We start from the raw sequence: 19,853 nt of genomic DNA on the forward strand, positions 1-19,853 counted from the left end.
TTGTCTATATCAGTGGTTCCATTTTTAGCCCTGTTTATTCAACTCGTTTCTAATTTAGAAATTATTTTGTGATGCAGTTATTTGATCCTTAGTTAATTCTGTTGTTTTATCTTCTTGTCTTTGAGTTCTTCTTTCATTGCACTCATGTTCTCACTAAGTTCTCCTATCACTCTAGTTGTTTCTGATTTTTAAGGTATGTTTTCCTCCCGTCCAGAATGATGGGGCTTGCAGAATATAGATTTTGTCATCTGGTTACATTTGAGGTTATTTCAGTTAATATTTTTGTACTGCAGTTCCTCCTTTTTTATGTGTTGGGTGCATTCTATTACGTCTTTAATTTACTCCTCTGGTTTTGGAATTTCTGACCTTGAGGAGTATTACTGGGATGTGTTGATCTTCTATATACTGTGTACGGAGAAGTAATGACTTCAAAAAATAAGATTATCAAAGCGTGTTCAGGCCATATTTGCTAGCACTAATTCTGCTGTAAAACAGTTAGGAGAACTTAGCGTGTGTATTCCAAGGCCCTCAGGGACTTGGCTGTCTAGCACCCGCATCTTGTCGTCTCAGGGCCTGGGTGTGCTCCTAGCCCAGGACACATGTGTGGAGCTTCAGGTGGAGGGAGGAGGCCATCGACATATGTGGCAGGATACGGTCTGGGAGGAGGGCTGTGCCTTCAGGGATCTCAGAACCTCAAGGTCAGAGTGTGTTGGGATGGCATAGTGGGTGGGGCAGGGCCCTTATTCATCTCCTATTGGATAATTTCATGTGAGTCAACCTAGTAGCTTCTAGGCAATAAAGCCATTTTCTCACGCAGGCCCCAACCAGCAGGCTATCAAGTCCAGCATCACAAAGGCTGGCAGGTGCTCCCAGGCACTTGCACGTGAGGCCTAATTGCTCCCCTTGTCCTGGGAGACATGCCAGTCTGCTTTCCCACCCGTCGAGTGGCATTACAAGCATAGTTACCTGGCCCACAGCTCCATGCTTTTGGATTAGGGAGCTTAAAGCCTTCCCTTCTGCATTACAGGGAGCTTTTTACCTAGCCTTACTTAAGAATTCCTTGGTGATGGGGCCTCCTCTTCCCCCTGGAGCATAGATTATGGGCTCTGGACCACCTTGACTTAGAGACCCCACTGACCACTTCATCATTCACCCTTGCAGATGCTGTCTGCTTTCCCACCCTCCACACTCTCCATGACGTACCACCTCCTGGTAACCACGAGCCCCATTGCACATTATGTGGTCAACTAAAAGTATCTAGTAGCTCGAGGTAAAGAGGATACACTACTTCCTGTTTGCTGTTGAGAAGCACCCACATGTAAAGGACATTTATCTACCTGGAAGGGGCTAGGTTGAACTTTAACACAGATCCACCTTGATGATGGCATTGAATATGGTTATGAATATCATCATCAAGATGTTCCCAGAACATTAGGGTTTTTCTCCTGGACTCTACCATTAATCTGGAGAGGACACCCCTGCCTGAAATTGCTGACAGTGAGGAAACCTAGGCAAAGACTAGAAGGGGCTTGTAACCTCTAGAAGTTGGCCAAACAGCATTGGATCGAGCAGGCAGGGCTGAGCGATTTCATTTGAAAAGGCTCTGGCAACCTTGAGATTTGTTCATTAACCAGCATCACTGAGCAGCAGACCCTGACAAAACAGCGAACTATTTTAATAGTTTAACTTATGAACATCTATCTTTAGGCTTCAAATGCCATTATCTCTATTTCATTTGTTCCTGACTTTTTAAAATGAATGAACGGAAAGCAGGGTCACTGGTCCAAGTGTCAGAACTCCTCAGATAACTCAGAGTTTCTGTGGAAGGGTGTTGGTTCTGGAGCCTAGACCCAGGCAGCGCGGTTACTAACGATCCCACAGCCAGTCCTGGTCTTGTGTCTTTTCTTGGGGGAAAACTTCTGTAATTCTTCTGCCTTAATTGTAGGTCAATCGGTTACTTTTCCCTAGAGTATTGTAAAATATTTTGCTTTCTGTCGATTTTAAATCACACCATTCTCCCAGTTTTTTTGAGGCTTTTGAGAATCAGATCTCAGTAGAACTTTTTACCTCTTTCTGTTTCCTTTCAGTGGGGTATATGTTGAAATGTTTTACTAAAATTTATAATTTCATTATTATAATGCTTGATAGTATAACACTGAGTGGAAATAATAACGTGTCCAAGACTGTTCTAAAAATATCCTAACTCAGTAATTCATATACTTGGCTGCCTGAAAATGATGCAGTAATGTCAATAAAATTTTAAATTCTCTTTTTTGTTGGGATTAACATTGTAGTTGTGTGAATCACAGAGAAAACCATGCACATTTATTTTAAATAATCATAGAAAACTTTTCTACTTGGCATAGTATATAAAGAGAAAATTTATATGCATTTTTTCTGTATATTGCCTATAGTAGAATAATAGGCAAGAAAGATCCCTAAATTTTAAACAGACATAAAAATTCACTAGAATGCGTCTTTGTTCTCAGATGCAAAATAAAATTTTCCGTGTTATTTTCTGTACTATCTCGTTCCGATAAGTGTGTATATTCCAGAGTTAGTACACTTTCCTTTCTTCTAAATAGTATAGTAAGTTTATGAGCGGTTAGGAGTTTATTGTTGATTTTCCCACCCTCAAAGAAAAATCACAGTAAGAAAACATTTTGAAACGTACATTTAAAAACAATTTTAATCTTTGTTCTGATTCTTAATTTGCAATTAGAGGATGAGAGTTTTAAATCTCCAGAGAAAATAACTTCTGAAATGTGGTGCAGCATGCATGCCTGGAGAAATGAATGCTATAGCTTTAAGATAAGGTAGTCTGGTGATTCATTGCACGAAACAAGATCGATTTGGAGCAGGCTCCTACTGTTAGCTTTTTTGAAGATGGATTCTCACGCCGAAAATAACACAACGTATTCTAGATAACAGCAGTTTTTCCCCCTGAAATCCACCAAAACTGAAGAAAAATCCAAGTGACTGTTCTTAGCAGCTGTGTGGCCTGGAGTTCACTGGGGAAGCTGGCTTCCTGCAGTCCCTATTCATCACCTGCTTCAAAGACAGCCTGGCTGGCTATAGTGTGCAGGCCAGGTAGGGTGCCATTGTGCACAGCCTGGGAGGATTAGTATCAAAGCTGCGGCAACCAGGCCCTCGGTCTCGGGCTGCCATTCAGTCTAGCAGGGAGAGGCTAAGACTGGCCAAGGTCACAGTCTCCAGTGTGGAGTGGACTGGGAAAGGATCCTGAGAATAGAATGCTTTTTATGAAATCATGGCGCAAGCCTGCAGCACAGCAGGTGCCCCTCTGGAACACATAACATCTGTTTATGTTGGTATACCGTAGCTGACAGCGAGATAATAGAGCTTTGAAATTTATCATTTTATTTTTAGAAAGACAACTGTATATACAATAATCCAGATGCGTATTTAGCTTCGATCTTTTATTTGAAAACCATAAAGAAAACTGACCGATTTAATTGCTGCTTTTTACGTCGTATATATTTCAGCAAAAAGCAAAGCGTACTGACGATTAACCATTTATAACCATTGCTGGTCAGTAATACCCAAATTCTTGGGGAGGAAATACCTAGCATTCGACATAATTTTTTTCAATGTTTCAGGCATTTGTGTCAACAGATTGCAGAAGGATTTACTGAATATGCCCAACTGTCTTGAATATTAGGAGGTTTAGATAAAATCCACCCCCACCCCCCAAATGAGAGTATTTTAAGGGTGAGGTAATAATGACGCAAAAAATAAAATTTTCAACTTGGGCAAATTAGAGAAAAATTAAGCTGGCCATGAGTTGTCATGACGACAAGGATGTTCTGTTGATGAACTGTCCTCATTGCCCAATCAGATGGTAGAGCTGAAGCTGGAGCGTGAACAGGAGAAGACGCACCTATTACAGCAGCATAACGCAGAGAAGGATAGCCTAGTCCGGGGCCATGAACGGGGAATTGGAGACCTGGAGAAACAGCTTCACGCTGCCAATATGGAGCACGAAAATCAAATCCAAGAGCTCAGGAAACGAGATGCACAGGTAATTATCAATAATATTTGATACAACGGGGATCTATTTTTAAAAAGTCATCAGCGTTTCATGTTTTCTTATTATTCTTGTTGATGCACGCTGTTTGATCATTTGCAAAACTGACAAATAAATGTGATTTTTTTGTTTTCTCCCCACCCCCTCTTTTGGGGGATGAATAAAGCTTTAACTACAGAAACCACAGGTAGCCAGATTAAAAATCCCATGGCACGCTATAACTTGGCCCCTTTTTTATAATCTTGTCTCAGTTCCTTTCATGATGGATTTTTTTTTTAAGGTATCTGCCCCTTACCCCCCCCCCTCAGCCTTAGCAAATCCCTAGGAAATATATCAGCCTCACCCCCTGCTTTTTGTTTTAATCTCTGTAGGTAATCAAGCAGCTGTTTTAATATTTGCTTTTCCTTCCTAGTGTTGCTTTTTCTCTTTGGACTCTATATTTGATTAGGTTACTGAGATGATAACTGATAAAGAGAAGGGCTACCCCCCATAAGCACGCCACGCCTCCTGCCTCACCCCTGCAGTCCCTGCTGGAGGCCATTTGCAGAATAACCCCCAGCTGTGGCAGCATTTGACTCTTCAAACTTAGGGATGGAATGTGCACTGTCAGCATGGAAAATTACCTTATAAATTTCAGATGGAAAAAAATCTTACGGGGTGTGTTTCTTTGTGGTACGATACATTCTTTACGGTATATATAATCAAAGGCCTTTAGTGTATCTTCTTGAGGAGGTTGCTGTGAAATTTTATTAAAGAAAAATTGAAGAGCAATTGATAACAGTAAAAAGATAATTTTCTTCTCTAATAAAACCATACCATCTACTAGGTCTAAATACCTCTCTCCCGTTGAAATCTAGCCGTATTATCCACACCACACACGAGCTTCTTCCTGGTTATCCTTCCTCCCCAAATAACATAGATTTTAAACAGCGAAATAGACCTTCTGTTTGTTATAATATGTGTTTAAGCAATTTCATAATTATCTAAACATAAAAGTACTGCTGATTAAATAGATGGTATGTCTTGAGTGGAAGGCGGGAGACGGTAAGGCAAAGAATAGGGCTATTGGTCATCTTCATTTGACCTTGGGTTGTGTTTTACCTTCGGATAAAGATGGAGGCACAGGCTTTTTTGTCAGTCACATGCATTTCTAAGAAAATTATTTAAATTTGTTTTATGGGGGTTTGTTAATTAAAGAGGTAGTCATTGTGGTAGCCCTAGTACCAGAATAGTCAGGTGGTTCCTGTGAAATCAACGTGTGTTATATTTTTGCCACCGACCTCATTAGAGCCTTTATAAAATATATTCTGATCTTTTAATTGTTAGTCATACAATTTGTTAAGAATATTTTCACCCTTACATTCTCCTTCGAAGATGATGTTAAGCCTTACCATTGTCTTCTTTGAGAAGATATTTGGGTTCTGAATCAGTGTAGGATCTGTTTGCATGGTAAAATCGAATAATCGATACAGTTAAATACATTAATTTATACAACTTCTAACTATTTTCGTGGTGATGTAGAAAGCTGACACAAACAGAGGCCAAATTTAGAGGAAATCTTTGTGACTTTGCATATGTCGTCTCTGCCATGTACAGGGTGCGGTTCATCCAATGATAACAAAGGGGAAATTTTAGAATTATTACATATAATTAAGCCACAGGGAGAGTATAATGAAGTTATTAATTGAATTTCTTCTAATTGAAGTATTAATCTGACCTCTTCAAATGCTGTAGCATACGATTATATTTCTGAGATTTTCTGCCTTTCTTGGAACAATTGGAATTGCTGTCCCGGGAATGCTAGTAGGCACTGGAAACTTAGGCTAAATGCATTCTTGATCAAAATGAAAATGATTTTCTGCAGAAGCTGTGCTAAGTTGTTTTTAGAGAACATAGTTTTAAAAAACTCTTATCAGTAAGTTATATTTTAAAAAATCTTATCGTGTATACCAAAATGCTGACAACTTGTATTTATTTTTGGCTATTTATGGGGGCTATTAATTCACAGTTTCCTCAGGTAAGTCCTAAATTTTCCAAATATATCTTTTCATGATTGTGGTCTAAATAGTCTAATGCATAACACCTTTTAGGTTCTGAAATCCATTCACAAATTTCAGGAAAAACAAAGTGACATATTTTTTTAAAAATAGAAGAGCCTTTTTAAAAAATCACTGTTTTGTGGTTTGATGCAGCACAAACACAAGTATCTTAAATACTGGATTGTGAAATGTTTTATTCGAGTTCCAGGGAGACATTTGATATTCAATTCATGCCCGGCTGCTCCCGTTTAGCAATGGAGGCCATTTTGTAGAAAGGACTAGGTGGAATATTTAAGCAAAAGAGGACAGTGAACTATCTATTCTGGGGGCTGTGGCTTTGTTCGCTGCTTTTCTTCTGTCAGATTCTTGATTGCAAGCAATATACTAAAAATCTACTTTTGGCTTCTTTCAACTATGTAATATGTTGTATGCTAATAAAACCATTGTTATAAAGTATAGTCACCTACCTTAAGGCGAATCATATCAACTGGGAGCTCCCTTTTGGTAAATATGCTATATAATTATTACAGGTGCGTTGTTATTCAAGTAATTTTTGTTTTATAGAGAAACAATAAGATACAGTAATACAACTAAGGACAGTTAACCATTTCTCTCTTTTTATTTGGTGCATTTAGCTAATTATTCTATGCATACATTATATTTTTGCCATCATTCCTTGATTTTCAAGGATGGGAGAGTTTATGTTGTGATACTTACATTTGCTAAAATGCACATTAAATTTTCCTACCTTCATATGAGATGTTCGGTCTGCTGTGTACCTGAGGTCATAATGTTTAAGGAAAAGCGCCCAGATCAGTAGGTTTGGAAATTCGCAGCCTCATTATCAGGTATTTCTCGTTTGCCAGATCCCTCTTATTGAAGTTATTTTGGAGAACGATTTGCTTGATTCCATCGTGTGTTTTAACATAAAGGACATTTATAGTTTTGTTGTGATTGTCTTAGGAAAGCTTCTTCCAACATGGTAGTCCTCGTGTAATTCTTGTTTTGCTTTTGAACTGCAATGTCGTGAAAGAATTTCTGCAGTTTATCCCCTCGAACTTGAAGAAAAGCAGAACGTAGATTCCTTGATCCCTTGGTTGCGCTTTTAGGACCCTGAACCACTCAGAGGTTGCTTGATCTTTGATGTTTGCTGCTGAACTGAATGGTGTGTATGAGCCCTTGTAGAGACTGTTCTAGAGGACCTTTGTGATTCACCCCAGAGGCGGTGTCCCCATGTTGGGACAGCTCTCTCTGTGAGCTGTTGAGGTTCGGATGCATTGAGTAGTGAGAGAGGAACCACAGCAGCCACTGTGAACCACCATCTGTAGAGTGGAGAGGGTTTTCAGCGACATCTGAAAGTTCTTTTACCTGGGGATCTGTATATAGTGAGGTGGGTCTTGCCTGATGCTGGCGTCTTGATGCCTGTCTTGATGCCCTAAACTGAGAATCATGATTCTCATGTGAACAGTGTTGCACAATAAGGACAGATTGTCTGGATTTTGCCATACTGACTGACAGTAAGAGGCTACATCGATCGCCGATTCTAAAATGTGGGATTCTTAGAGCCCCTCTTCTTTCTCTCTTACACTTAAAAAAAAGTTTTCCAAAAAAGATGTTTATGATACGACAGTTTTAAAAATTATATCTTGATAACATTATCTTCCATGAATTTGGGAATCTGGGCACAAGATAAAATGTCCATTTATAAACTGGGTGTGTACATGTGTGCAGTGGGTTAAGTATGGGTCATTATTCTTCAGAGATTACTGGAAGGGTGAATTTAACGGTACGTATGTTCTGAACATATTGTTGAACCTATACATGGTCTTTGGGCTTTGGGGTGGCTAGTACTTTTTCTGTTGAAAACGTTTGATTTTAATTTCTTTATATTCCAAGCATTTTCAAAAAGGACTTGAGGCAGCATTTTATGATAAACACATACAGATGCAATATAACTGAAAATGGTAATTAAGCAATAAATGATATTAACCGCCTCAGAAAATCCATACTTTTAAAGAAAATGCTCCAGTTAAGTACAAGTTTTAGCTCTGAGCTTGCCTAGAAGCCACAGTGAGAGTGAAACATGATGAATTGTGTAATTCTAAATATCTAGTGTAAGAAATCATACCAGTTCATTTTTTTTCTAACGCTCAATTCTGAGAGAAATATACAACATGGGGCTTAATGTAAAAGGCACTGACCAGTATAATTGATGATTGTCTCTATATGTTAAAACATTTGGGAATAAAATCCAGTGGGAAAACTTAAGATTCTTTAAGTACTTTCACAAAATGTAATTAGCAAGTTTATTTTAGTGTGCCAAATTTTCATTTTAATTTATGGGTAATGCCATTATCCTCAACATCAAAAAATGCAGTTGCTTTGGGAGATCCAATTTAGTGGATATTATGAATCAAAAGGAAGCATATTTTAAGTCATAAGCCTACATTTCTGTATTATCACTATAACGCTTAGAAAACATCTTTAGATCGGAAGTGCTTTAAAAGTTAACGCCCTAAACCCTCTTGCACTGTTGGTGGGACTGTAAATTGATACAGCCACCATGGAGAACAGTATGGAGGTTCCTTAAAAAACTAAAAATAGAATCACCATATGACCCAGCACTCCCACTACTGGGCATATACCCTGAGAAAACCATGATTCAAAAAGAGACATGTACCACAGTGTTCATTGCAGCACTATTTGCAATAGCCAGGACATGGAAGCAACCTAAGTGTCCATCGACAGATGAATGGATAAAGAAGATGTGGCACATATGTACAATGGAATATTACTCAGCCATAAAAAGAAACAAAATTGAGTTACTTGTCGTGAGCTAGATGGACCTAGAGTCTGTCCTACAGAGTGAAGTAAGTCAGAAAGAGAAAAACAAATACCGTATGCTAACACACATATATGGAATCTACAAAAAAAAAAAAAAAGGTTCTGAAGAACGTAGGGGCAGGGCAGGAACAAAGACGCAGATGTAGAGAATGGACTTGAGGACGTGGAGAGCGGGAAAGGTAACCTGGGACGAAGTGAGAGTGGCATGGACATATATACACTACCAAATGTAAAATAGATAGCTAGTGGGAAGCAGCCGCATAGCACAGGGAGATCAACTCGGTGCTTTGTGACCACCTAGAGGGGTGGGATATGGAGGGTGGGAGGGAGACGCAAGATGGAGGGGATATGGGGATATATGTATTCGTGTAGCTGATTCACTTTGTGATACAGCAGAAACTAACACAACAATGTAAAGCAGTTATACTCCAAAAAAGATGTTTTTAAAAAAAAAAAAGATAACCCAAGAACTTTCGGTGTTTGTTTAAAATACAAATAGAGGTTTTTCCCAACTAAGCCATTTTTAAAAGACTGTGGGGGAAATATTCTTTTTCTGATGTGAAAAACATAGGTTATTCCGAATTTTCCAAATAGGACAAAAATCCTTATATTCTGAATAGATGCGTTGATGCAAAGATCTCACTTTATTAGTATCCAATGGTGATGTAATAGAATAACATATGAACTAATAACATATTTGCATTACTATATTATTGTATATATTACTGTGTAGAAGAATACTATTTCTTAGATACTTAATTATGAGAAAATAGAGAAAGATGCCCTTTCAAGTAAAGTCTACATTTTTGGTAGGTCACCAGCTTTCTTTCTCCATAATAATTCTAAAATTCTGTGATTATTTTCATCTTAAAAGCACAAAAGTAACCTACATCTACCGATAATTAAACTATTATAAATAATTCAGCTTGGTCCTCATTGTGGAAAAAATTATATTAAGTTTAATAAGCAAAAACAGGCTGAGACGAGGAAATTGATTTCTCTAAGAATGATCCATTTATCGAAGTATTGTACAATGTATCTTTAGTCCTGTGCATATTTTTAAAATGTGGCAGTTACCATGGAAACCACATTCTATGGCATGTGGTCCACTTTTAGATAAAGAATATTCCTTTTCAAGACAAGCCTTCCTTTGTTATTGCAAATGGAATAACATATAAAGTATTCCATTTGCAATAACAACTTCATATCAATCAATAATGATTGCTTTAAAAATCTGTCCTATGTTCTCATTATACTTAATGGATTTTTAAAGAAATATTTAAATTGTTTTGAAGAACATTAAGTTGTTCTTAATGATTAAATGCTGAGGATATTTACAATGGAGGGCATAATGTGATCACTCTGCAGCGGTGAAAACCGGGAGACTGCAAGGGAACACAAGTCTGTGTACACAGTGTGTTCCGACAGATAAGAAGCCTTTAGTCACATCGAGTGTCTGAATATCCAGCAATAATGTTGTCAGATTAAGTCATCACGAGAGATGACTGCATCCAATTATTTTCATTTGACACATAAAGAACCTGTGGTTCCAAGGTCATTATCTTGCCCAAGGTCACAGAACTAGCAAACCAGGGCTTCTTAATTCAGTGCTCTTTATCTCACAGCCTCTTCCAAGAAAGGTGTTAGATTTTTGGAGACACTTGGACATGGCAAAAAAGGAAGAGGGCTGTGTGAATCTCTGCCGGGCATGGGAGAGAGACACTGCTACCTTTGTTCCCATGCTGAGATTCTCATCTCAATTTGCATTTCTTTCATTGAGTTGGTGTACTTGACGGTGCTGCCGGTTGTAACTGAACTGGGCTGCTCGAGTCCGGTTCGAGTCAGCAGTGCCTCTGGAGCAGTCCTGAATTTCTCTGCTCGGCCCCTTCCATCGCATCACCTCATCCAGCCCTTCCAGTCCCCCATAAGGATTAAGTTTCCTATTTGGAAACGGTTTTGACCTTCTTGCCTGGGTCAGAAAATGACTTGTATGTATTTCCACTTTATCAGTGAGGAAGGATTCTGAAAGTGCAGCAAGTTGCCCAAGGTGACATAACTCATAGTGTAGCTGGCGCCCGGGACCACTTCCCCTGCCCATTCGCCTGCTTATGGAGGAGCTCGTTGTCTCTGAGTTTCATTTATTCTGCATAAACTCCATTCCATTTTCATTTTGGATTCTTAATACATTGCTAGATTTAGACACTGATACCCATACCTCAGGCTCTATAAATCCAAATCAGGTCTTAGCCAGTAGTTTCAGTCTCTCCCCAAAGTGACAGCCATGGCTATGTCTCTATTCTGAAACCAACTAAACTCTGAAGAGATATGCATTTCTTAACATTTTATTTGGAATAGAATTCCTTCCCACAAATTTTAGAATTTGTAGAATGGAAAAATGAATGTGCTTTTGAAATGGGTTCACTTTCGGTTTTCACATTATGAAAACCAAAAGTCCAGAGTAAGAGTCCAGTAAGCTTTTAGGTCAGTGGGACCTACCAATCTTCATAAAATATTGCTTAGGAGTTTGCTTTTAGTATTGGCGAAATATGGTTTGTTGTGAATGGTTTACTATAGATGAATGTCTGTTATATTCACATACTAATTTGGAATATTACATATGATCCATTCCTTTTAACGGAGTGACTTTTTAAAGCTCAAAGACTTAAATGTTGGCATTTTTTCCCCTAAAGGGATCCTTGTAAGAATCCTATCACACGGCAACAGCTGGTCAAAACCTCCTAGAAATGAGGTCGAGGTGGTTTAGTAAGTTCAAACCTGGAGACTTTCTTGACAGAAATACAAAGAACAATTAGAAAAACAAATTATGTTGATGCAGTTTGAGCTGAGTTCTAGAGTAATTTTGGTCAAAATGAAGAACTTTCAGAAGAGTTTTCTTTTACATAAAATACTCCAGCAGTAAATCACTGTTCCACATGAGGGATGTCATTCCCATTGACATACGGAAAAACGCCTTCGTTTAGCCCTTTGCCCTTAGCGTTTTGCCCTTCCTTCTCCTTGCCTCTACCTTAAATGAAATTACTGAGGAAGTTGGCAGAAGTTACCTGGGAGGAAATATGGGACGAATAGCTCTTCTTCCTTGATGTCTTGGAAAAGTCATTTTTGGGTTTCTGACTCAGTTCCCTAAGAGACGTCCCTGATGTCTTCATTTGTATATTTGAGGTAATTTTTGGGGACCGAGAGGTTGAAGACAGAGTGCAAGAAATGATTGGCAAAATGATGATATCATCAAATGTTCAAAGAGCTGGCAAATTGAAGCTCATTAAACTGTCATTTTGTCTTTGGTTCAGGACTAATTGGAATCACGCCTAGTTGCAGGATACGAAAGATATTTAACACCTGAACATTTTCCATGAGAAAAGTCACAGAAATTTCTGTTGGGGAGACCCTGAACTCCTGTTTGAGGAGGAGAGCAAGGCATTACATGAAAATAATTGTCTATTTTCAAGCTACTTTAGTATTTGTGTAGAGAAAACCTTGGAAAATACTGTCGCTAGGAAGGAAACTTTTGGATAATAAAAAGTGGCCTCATTGAGACCTAGTTGGTGGATCATTGTGGAACTTGAGATAATATTTTTCCATTGAAACAAATACTAAAATTTAGTGAAAGTTATTTTTCTTCACTTGTTTTAACAATTAATTTAAATTGTTACCTGACCTCTCAAGTACTTTTGGGTATTTGTATACTGAGAGGTTGGGGAAAGATCACAAGAAATCATAAAGAAACAGTACACAATTAGACTTGCAGGGTTTGAAAATGTGTGTTATTTTTCCTGCTCATTTGGATTTGTTTTGCTCGGGTATGAAGTCAAAGCCTGAAAGTAGTAGTAATATTTGAGAATGAGCTAATGGTGTCCTCAGATACCATCAGAAGTTTGCTGAAGTTTGTGGCCTGGACCTGGGGTCTCTTTCCTTGTTAGTGGGGGCAGTTGCAATGCAGCAGTGCTCTCGGTGTGTGTGTGTGTGTGTGTGTGTGTGTGTGTGTGCGCGCTTGTGCACGCATGGGTGTGTTTGTGTCCCAGTGACATTATCGCTCTGTGGTACAGAGGAGCTTTCAGTGAACATGCAGCAATGGTCCAGCCAGGCCTAGCATCTTAAAACGAGGGAATTTTCCAGCAAGGACTTGAAAGTTGTAGATCTTTAAAAAGGTTAAGATTAAACTGGTGATTCATTCATCTTAAGTTTACTCCTTAAGTCAGTCTTTATTAATGAAACAAACGCCAGATCGCTAGGGTCAAGTGGGACCTTATTTATTTCGTTATTTGCAAAGATGTCATTTAACGTACAAAGTGCATGTGTTTACCAAATGTTTCCTGAAAAGCTAATTTTTGTAATGTAAATGTTATCCACACTTGTTGGGCAAATTTTACAATAGCCCCAGATAAGATGATGCTGGCATGTGCAACAGGAGAAGTAGAGTGTGAGGGTGGAAAACTTTTGGTTCTTTATTTATTGAAAAATTGCTTCCAAGGCTGTTGTTAGACAAAAGCCCTGAGTTCAAGAGGTGCCGTGTGTCCCCGGCCCCTGTAAAGCCTGTGTGACTGTGCTGGTTCAGGTTTTGAGAGCCGTGGAGGTGTAGGACATGCAGCAAACATCACAATCTATTGCCATAAAGTCGGTGTTTCTTAAAAAAATTCAATTCAGAAATAGGAATAGCAGAGTAAATCTTCTTAGAAAAATCATAATTATTGTTGACTGTTCCGATTGCTCTTTGAAGTCTCATTGTTCCATATCGATATTGACAAAATGGAACTCTGTGACTTGAACACTTTTATAATTGTGACTCTTTGGATAATGTATAAATCAAATTTATTTCCACATATGTTTTCCTATCTGTCAGAATTAGGCCGAATTATGTATATGGAATTTGCTTATGACACAGCCTTCCTTCAACTTGATTCATTTACTCAATAAAGATACTTTGAGTGCAGTTCTGTGCCAGGCCCTGGGGATGGGGGTATACACCTTCAGGAGGTGGCTTTCACATGAATGTTGCCCCAAGTTGTGTAGGGAATGGTCTCTCTGGCCCTAAGAGGATTCCTTTCAGGGTTACAGAAAAGAACAAGATAGATCAGTCCTCTGCTCTAAAGGAACTTACACTTGAATGGGGGAAGACAGATGATAACACAAATCTTAACAAGGAGAGCATTGCGTGACAGTCCCTGTTAGGTGCAGAGCTGTGGTACTGTGCCCGGTGACTGTGCGCTGGCCGTCAGCGAGGCCGCTCCAGGGGGAGCTGTCTAAGCTGACGGAAGAGAAGAGGAAGTCTGTGTGTCAGGAGCAGAGCAGGTGCAGGAAGGGCCGGGCCTCTGAGGAGCTGGGTTTGACTCTGCATGCGATTGGAAGACAAGGAGAGGCTTCTGAGCAGGAAGGTGACGTGGTCTGACTCACGCTTCTAAAAGGCCACTGAGGCTCTGCGGACAGTCCTGGGTGTCTGTGTGATGTGTGCATTTGTCGGTAGGACTTGCTGATGGGTAAGCTATGGGGAGTGAGGCAAAGAGGGCTTCCTGTAGAGTTAGGGTTTGAGCAGCTATAGTTAGACGATGGTGCCAGCTATGAGGGCAGTTAGGAGGGAATGAAAACAAAGTTCTGCTGTTGCCGAGTTCAGTTCGAGCCTCACGTTAAATATCCAGATGGAGGTGCGTCAGACAGGGAGCTGGAGATGCGGGTTGAGACTCCAGAAATACGAATTTGGACATCATTGGCATACAGGTGATAAGTAACGTATGGGCCTAGATGCAGTGATCAGTTTCCTTCGAATGTGAAAACAAAGGTGCCGGTTCATGACCAGTCTCGACCACTTACTGGCTTTATAAACCTGAGCAACCAATTTCATATCCCTGATCATTGTTTTCCACATCTGTGATACTCAGTCGTTCATTCAGTGGTGTCCTCTGCTGAGCTCCCACTACGTGTCAGGCACCATAGTCAACCTTGGAATATTCCAAACGGAGTGATTCCTGCCCTCCAGCTCATATAGTCTGTGGAGAAGCAGGCATTTGTGCATCTGTCATGATAGGAGGGCAGTATGGTTCCTTCCAACAGCTGGGGGCAAAGAATACCTTCCTTTCACGTAGACGGAGGGTGCGTCTTAGGACACATCCAGGCTGCATAGAGCAGAGACACAGTAACACCCCTGGTCAGAAGGACAACCTGCCCTGGCCCACAGGTCCCCATGGGGGCAACCTTTTGCTGATGGTGCCACCCGATCCATGTGATGATTTAATCGGGCCCTTTAGGATGCCTAGCTCCCCTTTCTTTGGGGTGGAGGGAGGTCAGTACCCTCCTGGCTGCTTTCTACTCTCTGGAAACTTTGCCTACATGCCCGCCTTGCCCACCTTGTGTGTAAGGAACTAGTAACAGTACCAGCGTGGAAATGGGCAGTTATATCTCGGGGCCTCCTCTAGCAGACCCAGCCTTTAGGCCTTCTAGAGTTACACACGTGTGTATAGCAAAGTGCAGTGAAGTGAGGAAGGTGCCTTGATCCCAGGTGAAGAAGAGACGGAGTTATGGAGTGTGGGGAGATAGGGTCTGGGGAGGGGATCAGAAAAGGTTGATACCATATGCACTGAGGCTTTTTTAGTGAATAGAAATTTGCTATGCAAATTAGAATAGGAAAAGCATTCCGAACAGTAGCAGCGTGACCAGTGCCTGCAAAATACTTTACACCGCGTTGGGAAGTCAGGAGCGGCTCTCCGTGAGCACTGGTCTCCAGTTTGGGGTTTATACTGTCTACCTGTACTGCCATTTCTGTGTCTTCCATTTCCTTACCTCAGTGTCCTACCTGCAACACTTGTTACCCCTTCTGGTAATTATTTAGAGCAGTGTTCTCCCAAGTAGGGCCCATTAGGATATAGGAAGAAAGAGAAGAACTTCCATTTATGTGTATTTGTATTTCATCTATTTTGTGTAAGTTTTTGTAATGTGCAGAATGTATTAATATGGTAGTGTTACAGATTTACACATATACGTGCTAGGTTGCACGCTCCAGTTTTTTATGATAGGCGTGTCCAGTGCAAAGTGGAGAGATCATAACTGTCGACATTCAGAAGTCACTGGAGAATTGAAGCAGAGGATTAAGAGTCGTAAGGCAGTGAGGTTGGAGGCTGGGTGGCTCGTTGGGAGTCATCCTAGTGACAGGTGATGAGGGACTTAGCCAAGGCTTTGGCGACAGGAAAGCTGATGTGGCAGAGAGGGAGGGAGAGGAGGCTGGAGCTGTGGTCCACGTGCACAGGGCACCAGGTGTTGGTGTCACATAGGCACCTGGGAATATAAGGCTAGAGTTCAGAGGAGAGCTCTCCTTTGGAAATAAAGGCTTGGGGTCACCAGGATGGATGGCAGCAGGTACCAACTGTGAGGATGAGCCCCTCTAAGGAGGGGAATGGAATGAGGGTGGACCACACTCATTGCCTAAGAGAAGATGGAGGACGTCACACTGAACAAGAAGACTGGGAAAATGGCTCAAGGATGAGGGCAAGGGAACCAAGAAAAAGTGGTCATTCGGGAGCCATAATGCCTGACTCCTGGGTTTTTGTGAGTTTGAAATGGGCAAATATTTTCAAATAAGCCTGTAAACGTTAGTTTACTTATTTCAGTTTGTGAACTGTGGCCAAACAACGTAGACAGACGGCTGCACCAAGTGAGCAGCAGTCCGTAAGGACCGACTCCACGTGGCCCAGACCTGCCGCGGGACACGGGCTCAGATCAGGGAAGCCAGCGATGGGAAGGTAGACCCAGGTGAAAGCCGCAGCGCGGCTCGGAGTGGCAGGTCGTGCTTGACCTGCACCCACGCCAGCCCGGCTCCCGCCCGGCCCCACTTCCGGTCCCGCTGCCGCTCCCGGGTGGCTGGGGTCCACAGAGAGCCGCCGGGTTGGGGACAGAGGAGGGTGTCGCAGCCGCCCTGGAGATCAGCCAGAGAGGCGTAGAGGAGCAGGGTGTGTCCTGGCCCGCACGGGAGCTCAGCGTCTGAGCCTCCGAGCCTCCGAGGTCGAGGCGCGGGAGATAGGAGACCACAGGCTGCCCGCAGCCCTGAGATGCCCCGACGGCGCCCCTGCCGGGCCCGGGGCCCAGCGGCGAGGCTGCTGGAAATCGCCACGGGAGCCTCTCTCGTTTGCCCTCTTCCTTATTTAACGCGCGCGCCTTCACTGCCTCACTCATGCGTGCGTTTCAGTGTTCCAAACGGATAAATATTACACAGCAAGGCGACTTCTGGAGTAGGTAACTCGTGAACGCTTTTACACCTTAAATGAATAGAGGAGAAAGGAACAAGTGATTTCTCTTAAGATGGAACTATGTCTCCAAGGATTCCTTCACTTACCTCTTTGTTCATTCCTCATTTACGGAGCACCCTCATGCGCCAGCCACTGCGCTGTGAGAAGGGACACAAAACAAATAAGACACAGCCCTCGCTGGAAGAGCTCCCACTCCGCCAGGCAGTTTAGCGAGTCCGCAGAGCGCCGCGAACGAGAGAATCGCCCTTCCCTGCTTACCTGCCCCGCATTCCCAGTCAGGAGGCTGCGTGTGCCCCAAAGAGCCAGGGAACTCCCCAGAGGAGGGAAGGTCTGAACAGCACTGAGGTGCAGAGGAAAGTAAGCGTCATGCGACCACATCACGGAATTGTTTCTCGTTAAATGGCTCTCATCAAAGTGAAATCCGGATTGACATGTATACACTGGTGTGTATAAAACTGATGACTAATAAGAACCTGCTGTATATATAAAAAAAAAGAAAAAACCTCTTTATTAAAAAAAAATAAGGCTTTTTCCAAAAAAAAGTTCTCGTCGCATACACACACAAAATTGTAACTATGTGAGGTGAAGGATGTTAACTAGACTTATTGTGATAATTTCACACCATATGCAAACATCAAATTATTATGTGGCACTCCTGAACTAATACAATGTTGTATGTCAATTATACCTCAATTTAAAAATCATTATGTACATCTAAAGCTAATACAGTGTTAGCTTTAGGGTAGCATACAGTAACTCTGTCAATTATATCTTTATTAAAAATTAAATTTAAAAAAAAGTGAAATCCGTCACACTGAAGAAGCGGGAATTTTGACGGATGGAAAGAGTGGAAAAGGAGACGGAAGAGGAACATTGTCCTGGTGGGACACCATCGAGGGTGGGAGCTGTGGTCTGGAGACTCGGGCACCTGGCGGTGGGGGGCGGGGCAGGGACAGATGCAGGAGCTGCAGACGACGAGGTGGGGACCTTCAGCTGCCTCGAAGTCAGGCCCAGGGTCAGCGGCGACCCGACAGTCACCTAGAGACACGGCAGAGGCCGCGGCCCCTCCCTGAGGAGGGTGACCCCGAAGAGCACCTGTCCTCTAGGGCCCGGGGGCTCCTGCCGCGTGGGCGCGCTGCTTACCGCCCCCTGCCTGCCGGGACGCCCTCCCCTGCACCCCAGCCCCGGCCCTGGTCCCCGCCTGCTGTGCCGCCTCCGTGGTGGCCCTTGTGGGACTGGCGGAGGTCAGCTCTCCGAAGCGGACAGGCGTGTGCTCAGGGCCTGACCCGTCGTGGCCGCACAGGGTGACGGCGGAGGGCAGGGCCCGGGCTCCGAGCTGTGGAAACAGGAGTAGCCCTGCAGGAGGGGAACGTTTCCAACTAGAAATGGCCTGCTTTTATTTGTTCCCGAGTCTCGCTTATCCTGAGAAGGAGAACCGAGCAGAGCGCGCGTGCTGGACACCTGCACCGGCTTTCTGGGAGGGGGCAGGTGTGAGCTCCGTTCTGACAGAAGGCGGGCAGACCCGGCCGGGCGGCGCTGGAGTGAGGGGCTGGGACTTGCCCCCACGTCGTGTGCCTTCAGAGCTGTGAGCGCTTCCCCCGCACCTCGTCATGGTATCAGTTACAGGCCAGCCCCTGGTGGGAAAGCCTTTTTCTGCTACTGCTCTCTGGTGGCTCGTGGTTGCTGTCCAGGAATACCGTGAGGCCGCTCCGCAGAGCACGTCAGATTGACGAGTCAGACGACCTAGAGCCTCTCGCCACCCAGAGCAGCGCCCCAGGGGCTTACACGCGGTATTAGGGCCCTTGCTTTTCGGGTGGCACCAACGTCACACTGCAGTTGGGGCTGCAGGGTTTCCCCCTAAGCACCTCTTTCTCTTCTGCAACCCTATGGCAGCCCATGGTTGTTTCGATGGAGCTCAGGAATGTTTTTAAATATTAATTTGGTTTGACATGACTTGGTGCACAAATTAATTATTCAAGCTCATGTTGTTCCACGTACATGAGAAGAACGGAGCTGTAGTGAGTCGCGTTCTGACTACCACATGTGCATCATAGTGTTACCAGCAACAGACTTTTAAGAGAACAAAAGCTGGTAGCACACAGTAACTCTGGATTTGGCCAGTCCCACTAGATTAGCATAAATATGTGAAGCGATCAGAACACTTTGGGACTTCCCAGGAAAGTGTCCCTATTCTTATCTAGTTCTAAAAGAATGTGGAGTAAACGATTCATTTAACCGAGGATAAAAATATGTCTGCTATGCAGTTATAATCGTGTGTCATTAATCAGAAAATACTGCAGAAACTCTGACAAATTAAAAACACAAGGATGTGTCTGCAAGGGTTTTTTCAGCCATTAAAAAGCTGCTTCACCTCTCAGGCAGGCTTTCATGGCAACTCCTTGCTCAGTGTACTGACATCTTCAAAGACTCTGACATCTGTCGGCCTTTGAACTACCATTAAAAAATATTATCCCATTTCCATTCTTTTATGCCCATTTTTTTAATTATAGCCCTTCTTTCAAGTTGAGAACATGGTTGGTTTAAATGATGCTGTCCTTTCGTTTTCAGCCACCCAGCTGCGGTTTGAATAAATTGATGTAGAATCAAAGGCGGGACTTTAAAGGAAAAAGGTTTGATGGACTTGGACTCCGAACCAGATGAGGTTTTATGATGAAA

At 42.4% G+C, this 19,853-nt stretch overlaps 1 protein-coding gene across 1 annotated transcript in view; it reads left to right on the forward strand.

Annotated features, from left to right (window-relative positions):
• The window catches only part of CEP112 (centrosomal protein 112), a 411,619-nt gene that overhangs the window by 196,778 nt on the left and 194,988 nt on the right, over positions 1-19,853 (forward strand). The window contains exon 19 of the mRNA XM_065897006.1: positions 3,857-4,039. Within this exon, the coding sequence (XP_065753078.1) occupies positions 3,857-4,039 (183 nt within the window). The remainder of the gene's footprint in view (positions 1-3,856; positions 4,040-19,853) is intronic.

This window comes from Phocoena phocoena, chromosome 19, assembly GCF_963924675.1.
Source record: "Phocoena phocoena chromosome 19, mPhoPho1.1, whole genome shotgun sequence".
NCBI classification, from domain to species: Eukaryota; Metazoa; Chordata; class Mammalia; order Artiodactyla; family Phocoenidae; genus Phocoena; species Phocoena phocoena.